The 22,664-nt window shown below is 33.9% G+C and overlaps 1 protein-coding gene across 1 annotated transcript in view; it reads left to right on the forward strand.

The window, feature by feature from the left end:
* The first annotated feature begins 1,315 nt into the window (after nt 1-1,315).
* Nucleotides 1,316-22,664, forward strand: part of LOC129227845 (rab11 family-interacting protein 1-like) — a 79,011-nt gene continuing 57,662 nt past the window's right edge. The window contains exon 1 of the mRNA XM_054862462.1: nt 1,316-1,475. Coding sequence (XP_054718437.1) covers nt 1,445-1,475 — 31 coding nt within the window. The 5' untranslated portion in view covers nt 1,316-1,444. The remainder of the gene's footprint in view (nt 1,476-22,664) is intronic.

Below are 22,664 nucleotides of genomic sequence, written 5' to 3' on the forward strand. Positions count from 1 at the left end.
CGAGCCCTGACTGAAGCAAAATGTCCGGGGGTCCCCCTCCAAAAATTTTTGAAAAATTACCTTAAAAACGTTGGTTTTTAGTTGATTTCGGAGTATATTTCATTGATAAAGTTTGTTGCAACAGTCCTTTTTTTTTTTTTTTTGAATAAATTGTTAGAGAAATTTCTTTATTTGCATGAAATTATTTATTAGGGTTTTTTTTTAAATGGATAAAATTACTTTAATTCTTAATATGAAAGCACAGTTATGTTTTTCTTGCACTAGCAAAGTGTGGTGATACAATGGATTCAAGTAAATTTACTAGTATAGCAGCTGTGAATTTTTTTCCCCCAACTGCGTTTCTGGGTGATAATATACTAAATTATTTTTTTGAAAAACCAACCAAATATTTTTGGGGTGCGGTGCACCCCCTGGCACCCCCGTAAATCCGCCTATGCAAATGGTGTTCAATATGGGAGGGAAAAAATCTGGAAATTTTTTTAAAAAGTTTATGAGTGCAAATGCGTAATACAATTACAATTTTTAATGCAATGAACATAATTATTTACACAATTTTAAAGCAGTTAAAATTTTCAACAGTATTTCAAATTTCAAATACCTTGGAAATTCCTCATCGTCATCTTGAAACGGCATTTCTGTAAGAAAGGAAAAAAAAAAAAATATATTAATAATAATTTAGAATCGAAAACAATATTTATGAGAAAATGTGCAGTGTTTTTTTTTTTTTTTTTTTAATTTTTCTTTTTTGCGTAAAAGATGCATATACTGCGAATGCCGACGATCAAAATTAAAATTACTTTTCACATTTTTTTTTTAGTTTGAAGAAAAAACACTGCGAATAAACGAAAAAACTGTACCTATTTGAAAATATCTCTAAAAAATTTCAGATCTCTAGTGTACTAACATACAGCAAGAAAACATTTAGCGCATTGAAAAATCTTGGAAGAAAATCTTCAAAACTTTTGAAACAGTTGACTGAAACCATGGCAACAATTGAAACGGTTACGATTACACTGTTTGCACTATTTTTATTTTATTACAATGGATTTTATTCCTCTCGATTCCTTTAAAACATCATTAATGAATATAAATTATCATATATTCCTTCAAAACTCGGAAATTAAGGTCTATTTTGAGTTATTTTGAGTATAATTATTTTGTGAAATTATTTGTGAATCAGTTTTCTGAGTGGCAACGATACAAATGGTTTTTGATCTTGATGTGTTTATTTCCGTAGAAGAGAGATCTTGTCATTTGTGTTATGCATCGTTAAAGTTAAGTTTGTGACTAGGTGTTTGTCTCTCGTTATGTTTTGTTCGATATTTATTCACGTTTGGTTTTCGGAGATCTGCTCATTTGTCTCCAAGCATTATGATTAACTTTCATTCTTTGAAACAGAATTAGATTATCCGCACTTATCTGACTGGATTTTAAAAGTTCAATCATGTGGAGTCCAACTCACGTTCAAGTAACAGGTAAGCATTCCAGTATTTTACTTATTTAATTTCAATGTGTAGCAGTAATGTAACGTATGTTATGGTTCCAGAATTGCGTAAGAGCAATTTCCAACTTAAAAATATATCCAATACTACGTGTGTTGAATGTATGTATATAACTTTTAAAAGTGATGTTTGTGTGTGCTAACGGTTTCACTCTTTCAAGCATCTTGTTAAAACCTTGTACACCATTACAAACCGTTCATCGGTTCATTATCATTACGTTTACAACAAAAAATTTAAAAGATTAATCAATGAGTTATTATCTTTTTTCTGGTACTGTAGTGTGTTTAGACTAAAATCTCAGTTTTCACGCTTAGATTAATCTACAATCAAATACATTTTAATTGATAGGAATAATATAACGTGATACTTTGGCGTTTTACAACCCTCTTTTTTAAAGAATCCTTCTTTTATCATCCCTCCCTCCTTCATGTTGTGTAATACATGTTTGTATTTTCAGTGTTGAGAATAAATTTTTTTTGTTCGATATGCATACTGTAGCTTTTTTTTTAATGGTAGTACAGGTCTGTAGTTTATGCAAAGTGAAGCATCATTGAAATCAGACCTGTCATTTACAGGGGAGGAAGTTGCCTCCAACTTTGAGAAATAAATGTATTTACTTATATGTGTATGGTTTGTTCTCTGTTGGTACACAATATACATTGAGTATATCCCGTTTAATCAGCAAGTAACTTTTAAGTGACAAGCTTAATTGAGACTTTAATGGATTTCAGCTCGTATTTAGACTTTGTTTTGCATTTTCTATAAAGTAATTTATATTTTTTACTTTTTGTTGCACCATACGTAATATATATACAAGGAGGGATCCAGAAATTTCTCGAAGAAGGGACGGTTGTTTTTTTACTTTATGTCTTACTATTTATCTGATTTACACCTGCTTGGCAGTAGGGGGCTGCCACATCATTTTAATTTAAAACAACTAAAATATAGAGATTTAGCCAAGGCAGTCCCAAAACCTACAACCCTAAAACTGTGTTTTTCAGGGGTGTCCATCTAGGGTGGGGGGTCATGGCGTAGACTTCCATTGATATTTTTAGGAAAGGAGGTGTTTTGAGGGGTATTTTTCTCATTTGGGGAGGGGGGAATCTTTGCAATATTTAGGGTGTTGCACCCTTATTCTTCGGCGAAGTGGACACCCCTGCGTTTTTAGAACTTTACAACTTAAAAAAATTTCGTTGGCGACCTCCTGATTAGCCCCTTTATTAAAATAATTTAATATATAGCATTGCAGTTTCAAACTAGTATGTTGTGGCCATCACGAAACTTTCTTCTATATATATATTTTTTTTTCTGATCCTTCCCCATGCTTGATGAGGAAGCAATATTCTCAACAAAAACAAAATTACACATGCAAAAACTTGACGACCATCCCAATGTCTGAATTATTGCAAAAGCAAAGCAAAGAGCGAAAACTGAAAGTTATTTTAAAAGCCTTGCTTGAATTAATTACAAATATTTTATTTGTTAACAAACATAAGTTGACAACAGTTAAAAATTTTAAATCATTGAGATAATATTTCCGATCATTTCCATACAATTAAAATCATGAGAAATATGCAGACAACACTCTATTACGATTTATCTTTCTTATTGTTGCATTAATAAAGTTATTTTTATTCGCAAAAAAAAAAAAAATCAACACCTCTTGGAGCAATTGGCGTCAAAATTGAACCGAAGCCTGTTTACAAATGGATTCACATATATTCCAAATTTCAACCAGAACGTAGCATTACTTCTTGAGATAGGGCACTCACAATGGAAAAAAAGAACGGGTGATTGCGCTACCCCTTTTTTAGCTGTTGACACAAAAATAAAATCAGCTCTTATACCCACTAAGGGCTACTTGCCGATAAATTTTTCTTTCATTCCGTTCATTATTTCTTGAGATACAGCAGTCACAATTGACGACAAAAATTGTTCTATAGCTCAACCACCGTTTGAGTTATTGACACCAAAATTGAATCAGCACCTGTTCCTGTTGATGGCAACATATGTACCAAATTTTGTTTGATTCCGGCAGTTACTTCCTGAGGAATAGCAAGCACGCGTAACTCAAAAAACGTCCCATTGCTCCACCCCCCTTGGAGGAATTTGCGCCAAAAACCAATGGGCACAAGTTCACATTGGGGCACATATGTGTACCAAATTTCGTTCGATTTCATGCGGTAGTTTTTGCTGTAGAGCGGCCACAAAAAACTGGTCACACACAGACGTGACACATATACACACACACACAGACAGACAGACATTTTCCAAAAATAGTCGAAATGGACTCAGTACACCTCAAAACGTTCGAATCCGTCAAAATTCGAAAATTTGCACGAATCCAATACTTTCTTTTATATATTAGATATAGAAAAAAGTAAAAATGAACAGGGGAGCATTCTCAAACCTCTTCGCCCTCTAACATTTCCAAAGATCGTTAAAAATGCATTTGCAAGACTCTACAAATCCTTAAACTTTCTGTGGGGGGAGGGGAGCCCCTTTATTTAAGACACATCTATATATATAAAAATGAATGTTTGTCTGTATGTCACCCATGAACTCAAAAATTACCCGGCAGATTTGGCTGAAACTTTCACCATTTGTTATTTTTGGTACTAGGAATGTTTATAGACCAGTTCGAAAAAAATCCGATCGATAGTTCCTTTTTTATTCCTATTTAAGTCACAATCCATTGGATAAATACAAATAAAATTATCGGCTGCAGAAATTAATTTGCGTGAAAGATATCATTGATAAGAAGTTAGCTGTTGCCATTTTTCTTGAGTTTGAACAAATAAATTCTTTCTTTATTGTTTTACTAGCTGCGTGCCCGGCGCTGCACGGGCTACTTAAAAAGTGAAAGAGATGTCCAATTATGTTTTTGTATTACTCTGACATCAGTTTCTAAAGCGCTAAGGAGTAAATAAATACGCGTAATGCAAGGTTTGCAAAACAACAGTAGAGCATATTTTGTCAAAAATCTCTTTAACGTTAATCATAGTTATCAATGATACAAGTTATGAGTATATTCAATTAGCACAAAAGATGAAAATATATGCATTATCAACTATAATCTGTGCTCAAGTTAAAATGAATTACATCTGATAGACTGTATCTGAACTATTTATGTACAATTACAATCAGCTTTTTACATAGAATGACACATACTTTTTGGTTGATTACGTGAAACTAAAGCACCAAGACTAAATAACTACTAATAAGCATTAATTTAATACCAAGTCATCAGATTCTAATTTAGTTTTAGTTAAAATTCTTAACAACAATCTTTTTTGTTCAACTCTGTTTCACAAAGAAATCCAAGCAATCTTAATTTAACATGTTCTTTTAACGATATAAACTGTATTTTGAAAATAGAAACAGGAAGGAAAAAGAGAGTTATTACAATTCGAAAACTCATCCATGTGACGGGAAAAAGTCCAACAAAATAAACAAATTTAGTCGCACATCCTAAGTGTACCAAAATATGAGGCCGGTGAATGATAAACTTTCACAACAATCAATAAACATAGCTAAAGAAACAACTTTCATGCGGTGAAAAGAGTTAAGAACGTTGAATGTAAAAAATAAAAAAAAGGACAGACGATAAAATAAAGGCTATGCCCGAATAGGGCAACCAATTTTACACTAATTTAAAATGAAATTCCAGATGGAAACGTTGTTTTAAGATTTGGACAGCAGCCAAAAAAATCTCTTAAAACAATTATTAGACTTTTACTTGCTCACGCAAATGCAAAATGGCAACAGGAAAGAAATAAAAATTCCTGAATAACGTTATGTTAATTAACGTTTTAATTAATATCTCCACTAATTAAAGCCGCAAAATTATGAGATTGGTCCTATTGTTTTCTTTGGAAAATTTCGAATTGATCGGTATTTCGTTCAACTCCCGATTCGCAGCGGTTCTCGAGAAGATAGATCTTCAGACAGACAGACAGACGCGAACAGATTTTAATATTATAGTGGAAGTGGATGGCTTTTCATGCAACGGGGGGATTTATAACTTTTTCTATTTGATACTTTTAGCGATTGATTGATCTTGCAAACTGCGTGAGTACAAAATTTGAGTATAGTCACGGCTTCACTTGATACATGGACCGATTATTATGAAAATTGCTATATATATGTATTTTTCCACGGAGAAGGTGCATAATATGCTCATTGAAGCCACTCGCCACCAGGTGGCACTGCAGAGTAGCAATTTCTGCCCTGTTCAACCAATTGTCATGAAAATCAGTATAATAATATATTTTTTTGTTGGCGTAGCAACGCGCGTCAGGTACAGCTAGTGTGATATAAAAAAGTGACCTTCAATTTCAAGCACCTTCCATTCAATTTTTGACCCCCAAATGGCCCTGAGAGTTGGATCATGCTACAGCAGCAACTTCTGACTAAAGGCAACAAGTTTAAGTGTTGCGATAAAAACACTTACTGCTGATCCGAAAGAGGGTTTTAAACCCTATGACAAGATCAAAAAAAGTTGCATTTTTAGTACTTTTATTTTGGTAAAATTTTAGGTCAGAGTCCCCAATCCCTGTTTTCCTGCCTAATATCACTAAAGATAATTTGAAGTTGCATCTTCAGAATTTTGATTTCAAAAATTTATCAGAGGACCGCTGCCGCTTACCCGCCCCTTATGCCGTCATACAAGGCATAATTGAAAATCATATTTCTTGGTCTTCAATTGCTTACAATTTCCCTGGGGAACCTCTTTCCCTTGTCTTACGTTGCCAAAGAGAACTTTAGAAAATGTTTTAAAATGAGAAAATTCCTAAATTTCCATCTCCTTCCCTTAAACTTGCCCAAAGAAAATTTGTAATGACGTTTTAAAAGTCGTATTATAAAAATTTGAGAACCCCAAACCATCTAGCTTTTCCCCCAACGTCATTAAGCGTAGGACTTGTATCATCAAAAAATTTCCGAGCTAGAACTACCAACTCTTCCCTTAACATATCACCATTTATCCCAAAATTACGTTTTTAAAACTTCAAAAACAAAATTTTACGGGGACAGTCCCAAATGTATTTTTCAAGTTTCAATAATTTCCTAGGGGAGCGCCACACAAACCAAACCCTTTCCTTTATGTTACTACCAAATATAGCCTAAAGTTGCATTTAAAAAAAAAAATGTCTTTTGAAATTTCTTATAAAATGAGATACCAAACTCAGTGTAAGCTTGGCATGTATTTCAAAATATTAAAATACTCCTAAGTCTGCCCCTCTCTTACAATCATTTGGGCATTCCTGACCCTCAAAGCTCTTGAAAAGAAATTGATCTTTCTTACATATTATTATTTTATGTTATCTTGAGGTCCAGTTAAAGGTCTTTATGTCATGGGTATGGTATCCAGGGCCTGATTACTGAATAGGCCAACTAGGCCCTGACCTTAGGGCCCCAAATGGCTGAAACTGCTTTAGTCTGTGGCTAAAATTATTTCAGCCAACGGCTAAAATTCTAAAGTTTGAATGCAGGGGGCCCCTAAAAAGTATTTGGCCTAGGGCCCCTCATTGTCTTAATCGGGCCCTGTGGGTGTCCAGAGTTTAAGTTGAGTTCAAAAGATCTTCAGCAAAAAAACTAAAATGGAAAAAACAATTTTAGCATGTTGGTCCACTTAACAAGGTTCCGTTAAAAAGTCAATATAAAAAAGTTCATCAATTGAACACATCCAAAAAATCTGTGGCGTTGAGTGTTTAGTAAGAACTCATTGGTCGGAAATCACACTGTTCATTAATTTCTTAACGAGATAAAAAATGATAAGTAAAAAGTAGACCAACGTGCCCCACCTCCCCTTATTGCATACTTGTCATACTCTTGGTTAATGAGACTTGATTTCAACCTTAAAACCTGTGCCATAATACTAGGCAAAGTTTACTTGGTGTATAACTTTAGCGTTTAAGATATTCAGGGCCTGATTATGATTTTGGAAGACACTGGGCACGAAATTTATTTGGTGCCCCCCCCCCCCTCTGTTTTTTTATATAGTGAAGCTACAAAATATTTTGATATTCATGTGTTAACAGCCATGCTAAATTTGGCAGTTACATTATTTTACAATTATATTCATTATAAAAAGTAAAAGCGTTATGCAGGGTGGGACGCGGAAACTTTCTTTTTTGAATTTGGTGTGCAAAAAGTGTGGAGCAATACAGAGTGGCGGGGCTACTGCTGCAGGGCCTCCACAAAAATGGAGCCCCCCACAAAATTTTTTTTACAAAATATTCTAACTTTCACGGGTCGAAAATATCGGATATATACATATATATCAAAATATTCGGATATGTATCAAAGTATCGGATATTTTAGAAAATATGATGATCTTTTCGAACCCTGATTACGGGCCTCCACTCCTTCATTGCCCCGGGGCCTCCACACTTCCAAATCCGTCCCTGGTGGTGGGGAGGGGTTCAACGGAAAGATCTGAATGGGAAGTATTGTTACATCATGCTTTCAATTGCCATCATGCTTTGGTCGAGACAGCATCGCGCTTTTACTGTGGAGGCGCATTTTTCTAACATCCACTGGTTCGGAATGGGAATTTAAACTGGACTGCATGCTCGCCTAATTTAGCCCCCTGAGACTATTTCCTGTGGGGTTATCTGAAGTCGCAAGTTTATAACGATCATCCACGAACCCTGGAGGACCTAAGGAACCACATCTGAGCCAAAACAGCCAATATACATGCTCTGAAGAGTTGACCAAAACTTCTGAGTTATACTGAATGAGTGGAGGGACAATGGAGAGCAACAAGGGCGCCCGGGGGGGGGCAAGTTGGGGCATAAGCCCCCCCCTTTTAAATGAGAACTTCCTTGCTTTTAGTACTTTTTTTTCTTTTGCAAAAATGTAAAACATTTCTTCTCCAGCTATTAATGAATAAGTTATTAAAAATGTGAAGTTTTAATAGCTCTAACCTATACAGTAATCGGTTTCTATGCGGAAAATATCCTGCTAAACCATGGGGAAAATATCTGAACCCCCCTTAAAATTTTTCATATGAGCACCCATGGAGGGCAACACATACAAGATATTGTTTTCAAGACAGTCTAAAGCATTATGTCTCCCATTATGTGTGACAGGAAAAAGATAATAATGAATAATTTTTAGGTACAGGAATTTTTTAGTTTCATTTTCAAAAAAGAAAGTTCCCGCATCCCACCCTGTAGTATACGATAATTACACATAACATAAGATATCGTCAAACTTTGCACATTGCCGTAAGCAGTAAATATCAAAATTATTTATGATATAACTGTAAATATAGACTAAACTTGAGATGGTTTTGTAATTTGTGAAAGAGATTAAAATTTTAAAGGGGATTTTTTTTTTTCAGACTTAATATTTTCTTCTTGCTATAGTGCAGTATGAAAAAAAAAAAAAAAAAAAAAAAAAAAAATATATATATATATATATATATATATATATATATATATATATATATATATATATATATATATATATATATACTATTTAATTGAAGTTTCAAAAATCAATACCCAAATACATATTATACCAATAAATAAATTGCAATAATAATAATTTTTATAAAGTTCAGAAATAAAGTAAAATAAAAAATAATTATTTTTGCTTAAAAGTTTTTTTTTTTTTTTTTGGTTTTTGTTTATTTCAGTGAACATTAAAATGCCTATCCCAAAAACAAAATCTTTTTATTGTTTTATTTCACATGAAACTTAAATTTAATGATAATTTAATTTAGAGAGCATGAAATTAGTGGCCAATATTCATTGTTCTACTTAACTTTTGCCCTTTTAGGTCCAGGTAATGAATGGTTAAGATAAGGCTTTTTTTTCTTGAATAAACAGTTAAATGAATTCAATTGCCATGCTATTGTTTCAGTTATAATGAACTCTTATTTATTTCTCTTGTTTTTTTTTTGGGGGGGGGGGAATCCCTGTGATGAAATTATCAAGATATTAATGATCTTTTCCAAATAATTAGTGTTTGTAAAGTTGTATTTTCATACAGAGAAAACACAAGGAATTTTTTTTCCAAAAATGAGTGGCAACTCTGTCTGTGAACTAACAAAAGCTCTGGATAGTGCAGTAAATGGAAAGAAATTGGCACTCGAGCATTCCTTGGTATGGACTTTGCCTTTGATAATGTTGCCACTGAGCCTATATAACTCCCTTGCGCACTGGGGAATTGGTCCCTTGGTATGTACTTGGGTTAATACTTAATTGTCTCCTAACTTCCCGTGTGGCAAAAGTTAGCATGTTGGATAAAATCTTGATGGTGGGAAACATATGCTTAGATTTTTAACAGGGCTCGATTTTACGTCTTCCCGCTTGGAAGTTTTTTTATCACTAGTTCGACAGGTAACGTAAAATCGAGGTACCACTGATTTAATCAATCGATATAAATCTATGCTATTAAAATCTGCACATTTGTTTGTTTAAAGCCTCATCTCTTTGAAAACCACTGAGAGTTGAAAGCCGAATGAGGTATTGAAAACTTCGAGATTTTACAAGGAACCCATTTCGTCCAGTCTCATCTATGTTCATCTAATTAGCAGTGATATTGATTAAAACGTCAATTGACGTTATTTTGCTCTTAACACTCAGCCAATTCGGTCGTCAAAATTAGAGTAAATTGCAAGTTCAGCTGCCAAGCGAGTCGTCGTTATCGACGAGCAGGGGGTGGAGCCCTTCTGCAATCTTGAAAACCTGAGGAGTGGGGAGCAGGACCGCGGAAAGATAGTAGTAATTAGCAATTCGTCTGGCATTACTTCTTGAAAAGTTAAAAGGTTCTTTTAACTCTTCACTGGATGATTTTAGAAATATGAAGCTTCGTTTAAATCACGTTTTAAAACGTTTTTACAAAAACTTATAAAAGTTATAAAAATAGTCTATAACGGTATCCCCACCGAAGCTTCTGAGGTTCCCTTCTGAAAAATAGTTTGGACTTGAGACTTCCGCTGGCATAATTAAGAACATAATGAAGTGGTGTGAATTTGTTTGGAGCGCATAAAAAAATAGTTGAAAATTTCGCCTCAAGAGGGCGTTTTTAATTAAATGCTTATTTTCAACTGGCCCATTATTTGAATTTCGCCACTTTTTTCATCTCCTTCACCAGCTGCAACTCCTCCACCCATTAGCCATCGTGATGTGGACTTCCTCAAAAGTCACTTCTCAGACGCACATGTAATCTGCCGGCGATTCAGGAAACTAAACGATCTCGTGAATTCGTGTAACTTCCAGCTTTGGAGGTATTAGAATCCAGGTTTGCGAGATGTTTTCTTGGAACTTTACCTGATCTTAAAAAACAATCATTTCCCAGCATGATGGCAGCATTTTCCAGTCCGCACACAGTGGTCAACTGTAGAATATGCTTTTTTTTTTTTACAATTGTAGACAGAAGCCAAAAATGATTGCTGTCATGTCAACCATGCCTTGCCACAATAATCTTTTTAACCATCATAAATGCACGGTAAATGTGTAATGTTTGACTACATTCATTGAAAAGCGGCTTCTGGCGGCAAAGTTTGAATTATATTTTTATTCGCTTAAATAAAGTCCCATCATTTCATTGTGTTCTACTTTGAATTTCGTTTATTTCTGGGACATAGTTTCGTCGCTGGACAACTTCAAAGTAGGGTCGTTTAATTATGGACACTCTGTACTTATTCCCGCTCAGGGTCGGTGTTGGCTTTTGCGATGCCAATAAATCGTCTTTAACAACAAACCAGCATTTGTTCGCATGTTGTTTCGTTCATTCTTCCTCTCTTCAGTATCTCATCTGTATTCCATGGGCTTATTTACGGGTCACACGGTTAATGAAGCTCCTGCTAAGAGAAAGCTCGGCTCCAGACCAGAGAAGCATGGAAGATATTTGCTTTTTAGGTCAATAACCATTATTACTTCTGGTTATATCAGCAGGTTTCTTCCCCGCCTCTCACGCTGTCTATGATTTTTCTTGTGAGAAATTCCAAGGTAAATTGGTAGGAAATTCGCATCTTATGCTCGATTATTCTTCCCTCAGGGAGTAAGAATTCTGAGGATAACGTTTTCGTGGATGACCAGTTTCGCTTTCGCTTTAATATACATGGCTGCTTTGTGATGCGGTAACTGTTGATTGAATTTCCACAAATGAAAGCTGTATTCAAATTTAATTTTTTTTTTTCTGCTTTTAGATTATGTTTTATGGGTTAAAGCATTTAACCTTCTATTTACACTTGTTTTTTCATGCACAGCAGTGATTTCTAAGAAAGTTTTATGGACTCGAAGGGTTCACTCCTTGCTGCAATGAGAAATCAGCAAAATAAAAATGGAGGGAGATAAAAGCTTCTAGTGCTGTTTATCGTTCAACCTTTCATTTTTATTCTTTCAAAAAATGCATAAGTGTGTAAACCTAGCAAATCTTTTAGTGCCTTCCAATGCAGGATGTTCTCAAAAGAACTATGGGATTTTGAAATATCATGTAGAGTTAACAGTATGAGTTAGGTCAGGTCAGCTAATTGTGGAAAAAAACTCAGTACTTCATCAAATTTTATGCACACCAGTTTTTTTTCTTTTTTTTTTTAACTCTAGGTTTGAGAAGAAGCATTGGATACTCAATTCATCAACAAATGCATTGGAAAGTCAGGGCCCAGTTTTATATTTTATTTAGCCCTTATTTGACTCCATGATACTTTTTTTAGGGGAGTGGGGCTCACGTCAAGAATAATGTTTACGATGGGAAAATTAAGGATATAAATACATCAGACAAAAGATAATCACTTGTGTGGCAAACATCTTTCCAAACATGCTGGGCCATGATGTGGGAAGCGGTTGATTATCGTTTGGAGTTTTGTCGATCCTCAAACGGGTCACATCCTCTGTAAAATTTACTAAATATTTTAAATCTTGATGAATTAACCTTTGCGTACATATATATATATATATATATATATATATATATATATATATATATATATATATATATATATATATATATATAACTTTGACCGAAGTTTAGGATTGTATTACAAAGTTGTGCTTCAAAATCCCGTTGCTCTTTTATAGACATCCTGCACAACGCTCGATATTTTTTATCTGCCCAGAACTGCATGAATAGTGCCCAGGCTAAGTTTCTGGCACTGTAAAAGAATCATTAGAAAAGCACGAAAATTGTCATAAAAGGAGAAATGACTCTAGTTGGATTTAGTTCTTTAAACGATTGTTTAATTCCACGGTAAGGGTTGCTCGTCATTATTCTACTGTCATTAGCGGGTATAGCGTCTCAAGTCAAAACGAAAAAAAAAAAAAAATATCTTTCTCCTTTTCACAAGTGTTTCATGATGACTCTTGTGTTTTTCAATTATTTCTATGGGAATTACCTTTCAGAATTTTACACGTACAATGCTTTTTACAAAATATGCTATAGTTTGGGCAAGCCTAATCTGACAGCATTGCAAAGGCTACGCAGATCCTAATTACAGCATTATGACGCGGACAGGTTAAGTTTGCCTCCAACTATAGACGTTTTGAGCCCCTTGGTATTTTTAAAAAGTCCCCCCCCCCCCATTAAATCTGAAACGTAGTTGGCAAAAACCTGGGATATTTTTTGAAAAAAAAAAAAAAAAAAAAACCCACGGACTTTTTTTTTTTTGAATAACACCCGAAACACCCCCAGAAACATTTTAAAAGAATTTTTTTACAGAACGTTTAGATTCATTTATTTGTATTTAAACTTTTCAAAGTAATCTAGATTTTAGAAAAATCTGGATGTTTTCAGAAAGCTACCACTGCTTATAATTAGTGCAGAAATTGACTTAGTCAATTTAAAACCTAAATGGTTGTTTTGTTTTCATCTTTACACCATTAAAAGTTTTATACCAAACAATGATTTGTTGTCATAAAGACCTCATGAAAAATTTATTTTTATCTCTTTTAAGCAATTCAACTGCATATCTTTTCTGAACATCAACAATATTTAAGCCGCTTAAACCTTAAACAGAGTTGCGTTACTGATGTAGCTCAGACTGGTCAAAATAACTTTATTTCCCAAGAAACTAAGTAAATTTTTTAACCTCATTTCTTCGCATTTAAAATGAAGGACAATACCCTCTTTGCAGAAAATACTTCATCCAAAGAGATCATCAAAATGCACGGAGAAAATTTTTTCTCAAGTGGTGGCTGCTGTTGGACAGAAACGCTTCGAAGGTCGGGAAAATTCGTGTTTTCGTATTTTCTTTACCTTTCAAATGCCTTCAGAATTCCAAACGTAACAAATCCTTATTTATTAAAAGATAAAGTTGGACTTTTCAATCAAAAGGTAACATATAAGTTCCTTGCATTTTTTCGGGTTATTCCAAACAAAAGGGAACATACCGTGATTGAATCCGTTGAACAAAAACTTTTATTTTCGAAAGAAAACATATCCAAAATCTCCGAATTGCTACTTGGTACTTCAATTTTGAAAGTGAAAAAATATCCGCTAGGTGGCAGGTGATCTTTTGTATGATTTAATACCAGTACCCGCATGGCGATGCCCGTGCTAAGAAGTTAAAGGAAGTCCGTTGAAAAAAAAATGTATATATATATATATATATATATATATATATATATATATATAATAAATCCACGCCCCCTATCCTCCTTCTGATGTGAAACTATTATTTTTCTTCAACTAAAATGCGTATAGACCTTTTAAAAGACCTATTAAAGTCTCTTTGAAATTTAAAACTATTCGCCAAAACACAAAAATATTAGCAATAGTTTTAAAACTCAAAATAATCCTTCAACTACATAGTTCATCGCTTAACGCACCAAGCAACCACTCTACCGTAACCTTGCCCTTTAACGAGTGAAGCGGTTCTTTTTCCCTGCAATATAAAGTGTTTTTCCAAATAAACGATGCTTTATAACAAAACATTATAAAGAACAATCACAATTGAATAATACGACAAATCAAATTATTTACTTAGATAATTAACTATCTTCAACTGTAAGAACAAAAACAAACATTGAAAAAATAAGGGAAACAAAACCCAATAGAAAAATTCTACAAAATCAAATTATGTAACTGAACGTAGAAAAAAAGAAAAAAAAACTCATTCAAAAATCTGTTCGCTGATCACAACAGCGTAGCATGGGCATAGTTCCCTGCAGCTACCGACACTGTCGGCCAGCACCCTCTCGAAGAGTTAACTTATCCCGCCATCTATTAGGAATTCATACAACTAAGCAGTTAATTAAACAATAAATTGAAAATTAAATATTTCGGTCGATCTGGTTTAAAAAATAGCCTATAGCCTTCCTCAATAATTGGACTATTCAACACAAAAAGAATTTTTCAATTCGAACCAGTAGTTCCTGAGATTAGCGCGTTCAAACAAACTTTTCAGCTTTATATTATTAGTTCATTAATAAGAAAAATAAGACAATGATATATATATATATATATATATATATATATATATATATATATATATATATACGAATAAATTTTAGCATCGTTTAGGATTTTCTCTGAAAAGTACCCTCGAGATTTGCCTAGTGGAAGATTCGAACTTACGTGACTGGATCGCGAACCCGCACTTTCACGTCGGCCACTGTGGCTACGTATATTCTGCGTTCCAAGCACTTTATATTATACTAGTGATACCCGCACGGCTTCGCCCGCAATAGAAAAATCAAAAGGTTTTTGGTTCGCCTGTATATTTACAAATAATGTATAGTGAATTTTCTCGCCAGTTGGCTTGTACCGACATTACGGTTCCACGTTATGATAATTTCGTATCTCGCCAATTGGCTTGTGCCCGTGTTACGGTTCCACGTTACGATAATTTCGTAATTTATGATACTTCTTTTCTTAAAATTGGAATAAAAAAAGAACCACATCGAATTTTCGAAAAATTGCTTCGAGGTGCACACCCCCATGCTACATACTAACTTTGTGCCAAATTTCATGAAAATCGGCCGAACGGTTTAAGCGCTATGCGCGTCACAGACATCCTACAGACATCCAGACATCCAGACATCCTCCGGACAGAGAGACTTTCTGCTTTATTATTAGTAAAGAATATAAATTTTCCTGTTTTCATAACATTTTTTATTGATTCTCTACTCATATTATTCATAGCGTGATGGAATATACCCTATAGGCGTTCCCTGTAACGCCGAAACACGTATCTGCTGTAATTGGCAAATTTGTGCAATGCTTTTTCTAACGTTGTTTGTCTTACTTTACTGTTCAGCACAAAGGTATTTATTTATCTTAGTTTACCTTTGTTATTCTACAATACTTTCAAAAATAAATTTAATTGAGAAAAAAAAAAAAAAAAAAAAAGTGCGAAATTTCCAAATAAAACATTTTAATCCGTGTTTCGGAGGTTGTCTTCTTGATTTTATTACCTTTTACCTTCGCTTCATTGTACTACATCCTAAGATTTATTGAAAAGTATCACCATTAACACCAACAAAGTAAAAGAGTAGAAAAAATTCTTGCTTTCTTATCCCAAGAATGGAGTTTATGAAGGTACTATGATTGCTCAAAATTTCACTTTCGCTTATTCTCATAAACACAAAAATACACGCATGAGAAAATAAAATGGCGATATCTCCTTGATTTTGTTATATGAAAATTTCTTACTACTGGGACATAATGCCCTATGTACCCAGTGTGACTTTCTACTCAATGGGGTTGTTTCCAAAAGTTTAAAAGTATTTTTTTTTCTGAAAGAGCATGTTTAAAAATATAGGATTTGACCATTTTTTAAATAATTTGTTTAAGTTTAATACATTTAAAAAATTACTTTATTCGGTGCGCTTTCATTGTTTACGCTTCTGCCGATGACATCACAAACGATGAAATGCCATTCACTGTTGCCATTCATAGAGCAAAATATTTAATCCGCATCTTTACTCACGTGTATTGGCAACGATATGGTTAATAGCAAGCGTAGAGCGCAATACTTAATTCCCTTCTTGATTATCATAACGTGGAAGCGTGGTAGAAAGTTGCGCCAAAGAGCATCATTTGTGACGTCATAAAGACCACGCCTTGTTTGAAAAATTGGACGTTTTAAAAAATTAATTAAAAAATAACTGTTGGGGAAATGAAAGTACTTTCTGGGTTCATGTTATTATTATTATTATTTGCTTATTCTATCGATTTCAGTGACTAAAAGCTGTACTTTTGACTGAAGAAAACAACCCCATTGTCTACTCAGAAAATATCATAAAATTAACTGTTTTTGCTGTTAGCCTAGTTCGTTTTTTCACTTCTTGAACATTCTTGGAAAATGTATGTTCCCATTTGATAAATTAATCCTCAGATAATATACTGTATGTAGACAAAACCGCGGGGAATTTAGCAATGATTCAGTGATTCCTTAAAAAGCATAGAAAAAAAATTGAAGCTGAGATATTTTTGACATCATTACACAACCGTGTAACAATGAGGGGGGGGGGATTTTGGCAATTTGTGTTTTTTTTTTAAGTGTAATTTATTATTTTTATGGTCTTAACTATTTTTGTAAAAAATGTCAAGGATCATTTTCCCGCTTCGAAAAAATCCCTCGCTATGCATCTGGAGTGAAAAAGAAATAGTTTGTTGGGAATCATGTGAACATCTTATTGAATTAAGTAAAGTAGTCTGTTAACGTCACTTCTGTTAAAAAAAAATAAAGAAAGAAATCTTCAGAACTATTTTAAAATATAGTTTTAAAAAAATATTTCTTTGTTTGAAAAAACCCCAAAATATGATTTTTTTTTTTTGAAAAACACATTAATTCCAACCTAGCCACAGCCACATCTTTAAATTTGAAAGCATGGAGAAAATTATTTGCGTCTCATTTCAAAGCCAACTATTGCTCGCAATCTGTACCATTTCCAAACAAACACTGTTCCGTTTCAAATGAAACCTCGAAACAATGTCCGTGCTGCTGTATAGAGGTCATGCGACTGGGCAATGGTCGCCGTCGAGTGACTGGATATTCGAGCTCTTCAATTCCAAATCACCGGACACGACGTCACCCAGATCCAGAGCATTGCTCTATCTGTTCCCTTGCAGAACTTCCTGTCGTTCTCCATTCCCATCCCTTTTTCGCGAAATGTGCTTGATTTATGTATGATTACGTCCTTGTGTTCCTTGACGGGTTTGGAGGTATTTTTATTGTCGCGTGGCGGAATTTAGCGTAATACTTTGCGTAATAGCGGAATCTAAAAATATCTTTTAGAGGTTTGTTGACGATTACAGTGCGCAAAGTTGTTGATTTGTTTGGTTCTGGAATCTTAAAAACGTTTCCTAAGTTTGTAGGTAATGGTTGACTAGCTCAGGAACAATACATATAAAATTTCGCAAATTGTTTTAGTTTGTTCTGGTTAAGATGTTTTTGACAACTCTACAAGTGTATTCAGGCATTGAAAATTGGAGATACGGCTTTAAAATTTTGTCTGGCACGTATTTTCGTGCTTTGTATTTTAAATACAAAATTAAAGCAGTGAGAAGCAAAGGGATACAAGTGTTAAAATTAAAATTTTGAAAATAACCAGTACAAGTGGTAGGAGAACCTCTTCTCTAATTCGGGGCAAGAGATAGCAAGGGTCTGGCCAGAAGAAATGTATGTCCTTGTAAGGACCCTTCAGAAAAAGCTAATTAGTTAAAAAGGACCCTTCACAAAAATCTAATTAGTTAAAAAGGACCCTTCACAAAATTCTGATTAACCAAGAAGGCCCTTCACAAAATTTCGATTGACCAAATCGGACGTTTCATGGACTAATTTTTAATAAATGAGTACGCAAACCAGTAATCTAATCTATATTGATGGATAAGTTTTTGTTTACGTTTTGAAATTTCACAAAAAAAATTTGATTTTTCACAATTTTTATTTTAAATTCACAAAAATGGGACCCTGTGAAAAATCCTGGACAGACCCCTGGATAGTAATGGTAGCCCTGGAAGGTGCTGCTATATTTATAAAAGAAGTTACATTTAGAAATGATGTTATATTTAGAAAAGAAGTTCAGTGAAAGTCTGAGCTTCAAACGCGTATGCGTTTTACACAAAACTGTAAAACTTCCACTTAGATCCGTTTGCTTCTCACTGCTTCAATTATCGTGGGGGGGGGGGGGGCAATGGGAGTTTTGAAATTGTTACATTTGAGTGTTTTATTTTTTAATTTCAAAATTTCAAACGTCCTGAAGGTATATCAGAATATTTTCTTCTTAATATTTTTGAAAGGCATTATTAGCAAAACGAAGACTGACTAAACGTTCTTATTGAAAAAAGCGTGATAAATGCCATATTTACTCAATGAAAATGCTACCGATTTTTTCTCCATAAATTAACTAATAAATATTTAAAAAATGACTTGCGAGTACATTGTATCTGCATATTCAACTTTCAAAATTTGTCTTGTGAACCACCTTTTCAGGGCCGTAACCAGAAAATCAATGACTTAAATAAATAAAAACTTTCATGCGGAACTCTGTAGAAGAATTTGGAAATTTTCAAATATAAACGAATATTTAAATGTCAAACCGAAGTTTTCGGGGAAGGGGGGTGAACCCTAAGACCCCCCCCATGTATACGGCCCTGCACCTTTTACTTGACGTGCGGCGCTCATGGTCTCTACAAATACTTAATACCTTCCATACTATGAACCCTAAACACCTTAGCAGGATTGCTCGGTATCTGGTCTGGATCAAACAACCAGAGCTGTGTTCAGGGTCCCTTCCATCTAGTTAAACACAAATAGTGATTGGTACGGGAGACCCTGGAGTGAAAAGTGAAAAGTAACACCTTAGCTATGAATGAAGTCACTTGCGGTTGGGACAACTTAACGATAGCTTTAACCTCTTAATATACAATGGCGTTATGGCAGATGTCATATTGATTCCATGTGCCATAAAGTGTGATGTCTCTGAGATGTCATGCATTTCATGTCTCATTACCAGGGTTGGCCGGATTGGACCCAATGGGTTTTTTTTGAAAATACCCATTTAAAAAAACCCATTATTTAGCCCACTTTTGGGGGTTTTTAAATTTTCTGAGAAGTTTTTAAAAAAATTAATTTAAATACTTTCACAATTTAAACTTCTTTTTCATTTCTTCTTCACCACAGACATTGGACATAAAAAATGAATTTTTTGAAATAGTATTTCTCAACTCTTAACAGCATTAAAAAATGTTTCAAAGATTTTAAATAAATATATTTAACTTTTTTCTTTAACTGATAAATAAATGGACTTAAATTATTTTGACAAAGTCCTGTCACGTCTGATTTTCCCAATATTTGCAGATTGTGCAGAGGAAACTACTCTAGCTAAAAGGCTTTCATGTGAATTATTTCCTGCAAACAAACACGTCGCAAATCTCGAATAAACACAAGGTATATTTTAGAAATTAACAGATTTTTCAAACAGTCGGGCAGAAAACAGAACAGGATGTACAGTATTTTCATTATCTTACGAAAAAGTTTAATATTTCTTAGTTTGTACACAGAAATAGAAAAACTGGCAACATAAAATTGAAAGAAATATCTTGATTAAGCTGGAATTCAGTAAAAAGGGAGTAAAAACTACTCGAGGTTCTACAGTAGTTTTGCGTAACAAAATTAAATACAGGAAAGTAAAATGCAAAAAAAAAAAAAAAAAAAGTAGTAGCAATTAAAAATGAACAATAGATTTTCTCACTCGAGAAGTAACTTTGCCTTAACTGTTGGTAATCATGAAAACTAAAAAATCTGAAACTTCACCATTCTTGGGTTTTGTCGTCTTTTATACTTTTCTTCAGAAAACGCTGAATTTTAACTAGTTCTCCAGCTTTTTTACCCCAAGACAATTTTTGCGCTTTGTCCATATACTTATGCTACAATATGCTACAAGTACCCCACATTTTCCCTAAAAAAAGACAAAAAAACCCACATTTCTTTTAAAAAACCCAGCTTTAGTTGGATTTTTTGGGTTTTATTTAAAAAAACCCAAAAAACCCTGGGTCCATGGGCTTTTTTAAAAAAACCCGGGTTTTTGCCAACCCTGCTCATTACAAGTCCTTTGACGTCTCTGAGGTTAACATACAAGGTTCTCTATTATCATACAAGGTTTTTTTAAAATTAAGGCGGCCTGGAAAATGTAGAATCTTATATTTTCCCGGCCGCTTTTATTTTGCCATCCTGTATGCGGATATTGAAGGAAAAGTCAAAGTGAGAAATGCTAAAACTCGTGCAAAATTATTATTTTCGCCAAAAAAAATAAAATAAAATGTAGGTGAAAGTTTTTTGTGCAAATCCGACTGATAACGAATTATATCTCTCTTTTTATTTCTTTAATTTTTCAGAAAATAACATGCCATTAAAATAACGTGCGTTGGTTCTTTCAGTTTCATAAGATTCTTAATGCCTGCTATTGCTTGCTTTCGACTCAATCAACTGTTGCATTTTTACGAAAATTGGCCCGCTTTCACGATTTAATGCTTACAATGTATTTTTTCGTACGCAATGCATGCAGTTTTTTTTTTTCTTTTTACCAGTCAGTTTAAGATTTCGGCTTTTTCTCTTAAAATTCCAGCAATTTATTTATTAAGATAGCGATTTCCACCAAATATCTGCTCTCTGAGGCCAGGTTTCGTTGACTGAATTTTGATGATTGGATTATTTAGATTTTTATGATGAGGATCGACTTTTTCAGACTTAAATGATAAAGGCTGGATTATTTTCGACTTAATTGATCGTTACGGGATTATTTAAATCATGACTGGAATGTTTAGAATTAAATGTATTTCATAAATAGTTATTTACCCCCGTCAGAAAATGGAAATCACCATTCTCTGCTTTTTTTTTTCTGAACTTTTGAGAAACATCTACTGACTTCTTATGTCAATAGGTTTACTGTTGAACTCAGCTGGGAAACGTTCCAAAGATCAAACGTGATGCACAGGTTTTTTTTTACACACTATTTGTAAAAAAAGAAAAAAGAAAAGAAAGAAAGAAAAAAAAAAGTTTTTTAAATGAACATTTAACGAATGAAATGGACTTTTGGGGTAAATCTTTGCTTAGAGTAGAGTGATCATACGTAATGGACTTTCAAGGACAGTCCCCAAATTTAGATTATTATTATTTTAATTAATTAATTAATTAATTTGACGCTATGTCCCAAAAAGTGGTACAAGTATTTGCAAATGCCAAAGATTTAAACATTTGCAATTTTTGTCCCTGTTTTGAAAATTTGCTGCTTATGTTTACAATTTAATTTTTTCCCTGCTGCTTTTCCTAGTTCTGCGAGTAGATTTGCCAATTTGTTTTAAAACTGGTGGAGCAAAATTACGTAAAAAACTGTAGGTGATTTTAAAAAAAAGAGAAAAAAGAAGAGAAATTTAAAAGCTCGAGCTGCCAATATCTTCCGGTAAAGAACTAACAGCGCTGCGACGCATGTCATGGTGACATGCCCTTATATGCCACTGAAGGGGTTAAAAAATGTGCCTTTCTTTTTTGAGAAATCTACACGAAATACTTGCTGCAAAGATCACCTTTTTGCACGCAGCTATTTCTGATCAACATAAGTTCCTCGCGGCCCTTCCTATTCCTTTCATCCTTTTCTTGAGCCATTTTTTCTCACCGTTCCGTAAGACGAAAATAACAGTAATTTGTCATTGACATTCGATCGGGAAGAACTTCGTCCTTGAATAAAATAGCGGTCATTTCTACAAATGGCTGTTCTTCACGCCACGATCCTGAAATATTTCACAGTTCTCCTTCGATCCATTAGTCAAGGTTGAAGTCGCCAGAAGAAAGGCGAATCTCTGAACTATAAAAATCACTATCTTTTTCAAAAAAAAACTGCAACTTCTACTTGTTGAAGTACACGCGTTGGCATTATGGTTCGAATGCTATCTTATCACATCTGTAAGTTCTAATAATACCCTTAATGTACAATTTGCTTGTTATAATCCTCCATTAAGCCTTGCTAATGGTCTCATAGAGATATCCCACTTGAAGAGTTGCGTTCGGTTCCATATTATTGGGAAAAAGTTTAGCGATTTTAGTTTTATTCGTTATTCCACCTAAAGCTCTTCAAAGCAAAAGAAAGATGGAGAGATAAATTTTATCTTGTAATTCCGCAATGCTATAAAATCCAGATTCGATGTTTAAAAAAAATGTTTTGGGGGAAAAAATCCCAAATTTACTGTTTTAGTCCCATGGGACAC

The sequence above is a fragment of the Uloborus diversus genome, chromosome 8 (assembly GCF_026930045.1).
Source record: "Uloborus diversus isolate 005 chromosome 8, Udiv.v.3.1, whole genome shotgun sequence".
Lineage (NCBI taxonomy): Eukaryota > Metazoa > Arthropoda > Arachnida > Araneae > Uloboridae > Uloborus > Uloborus diversus.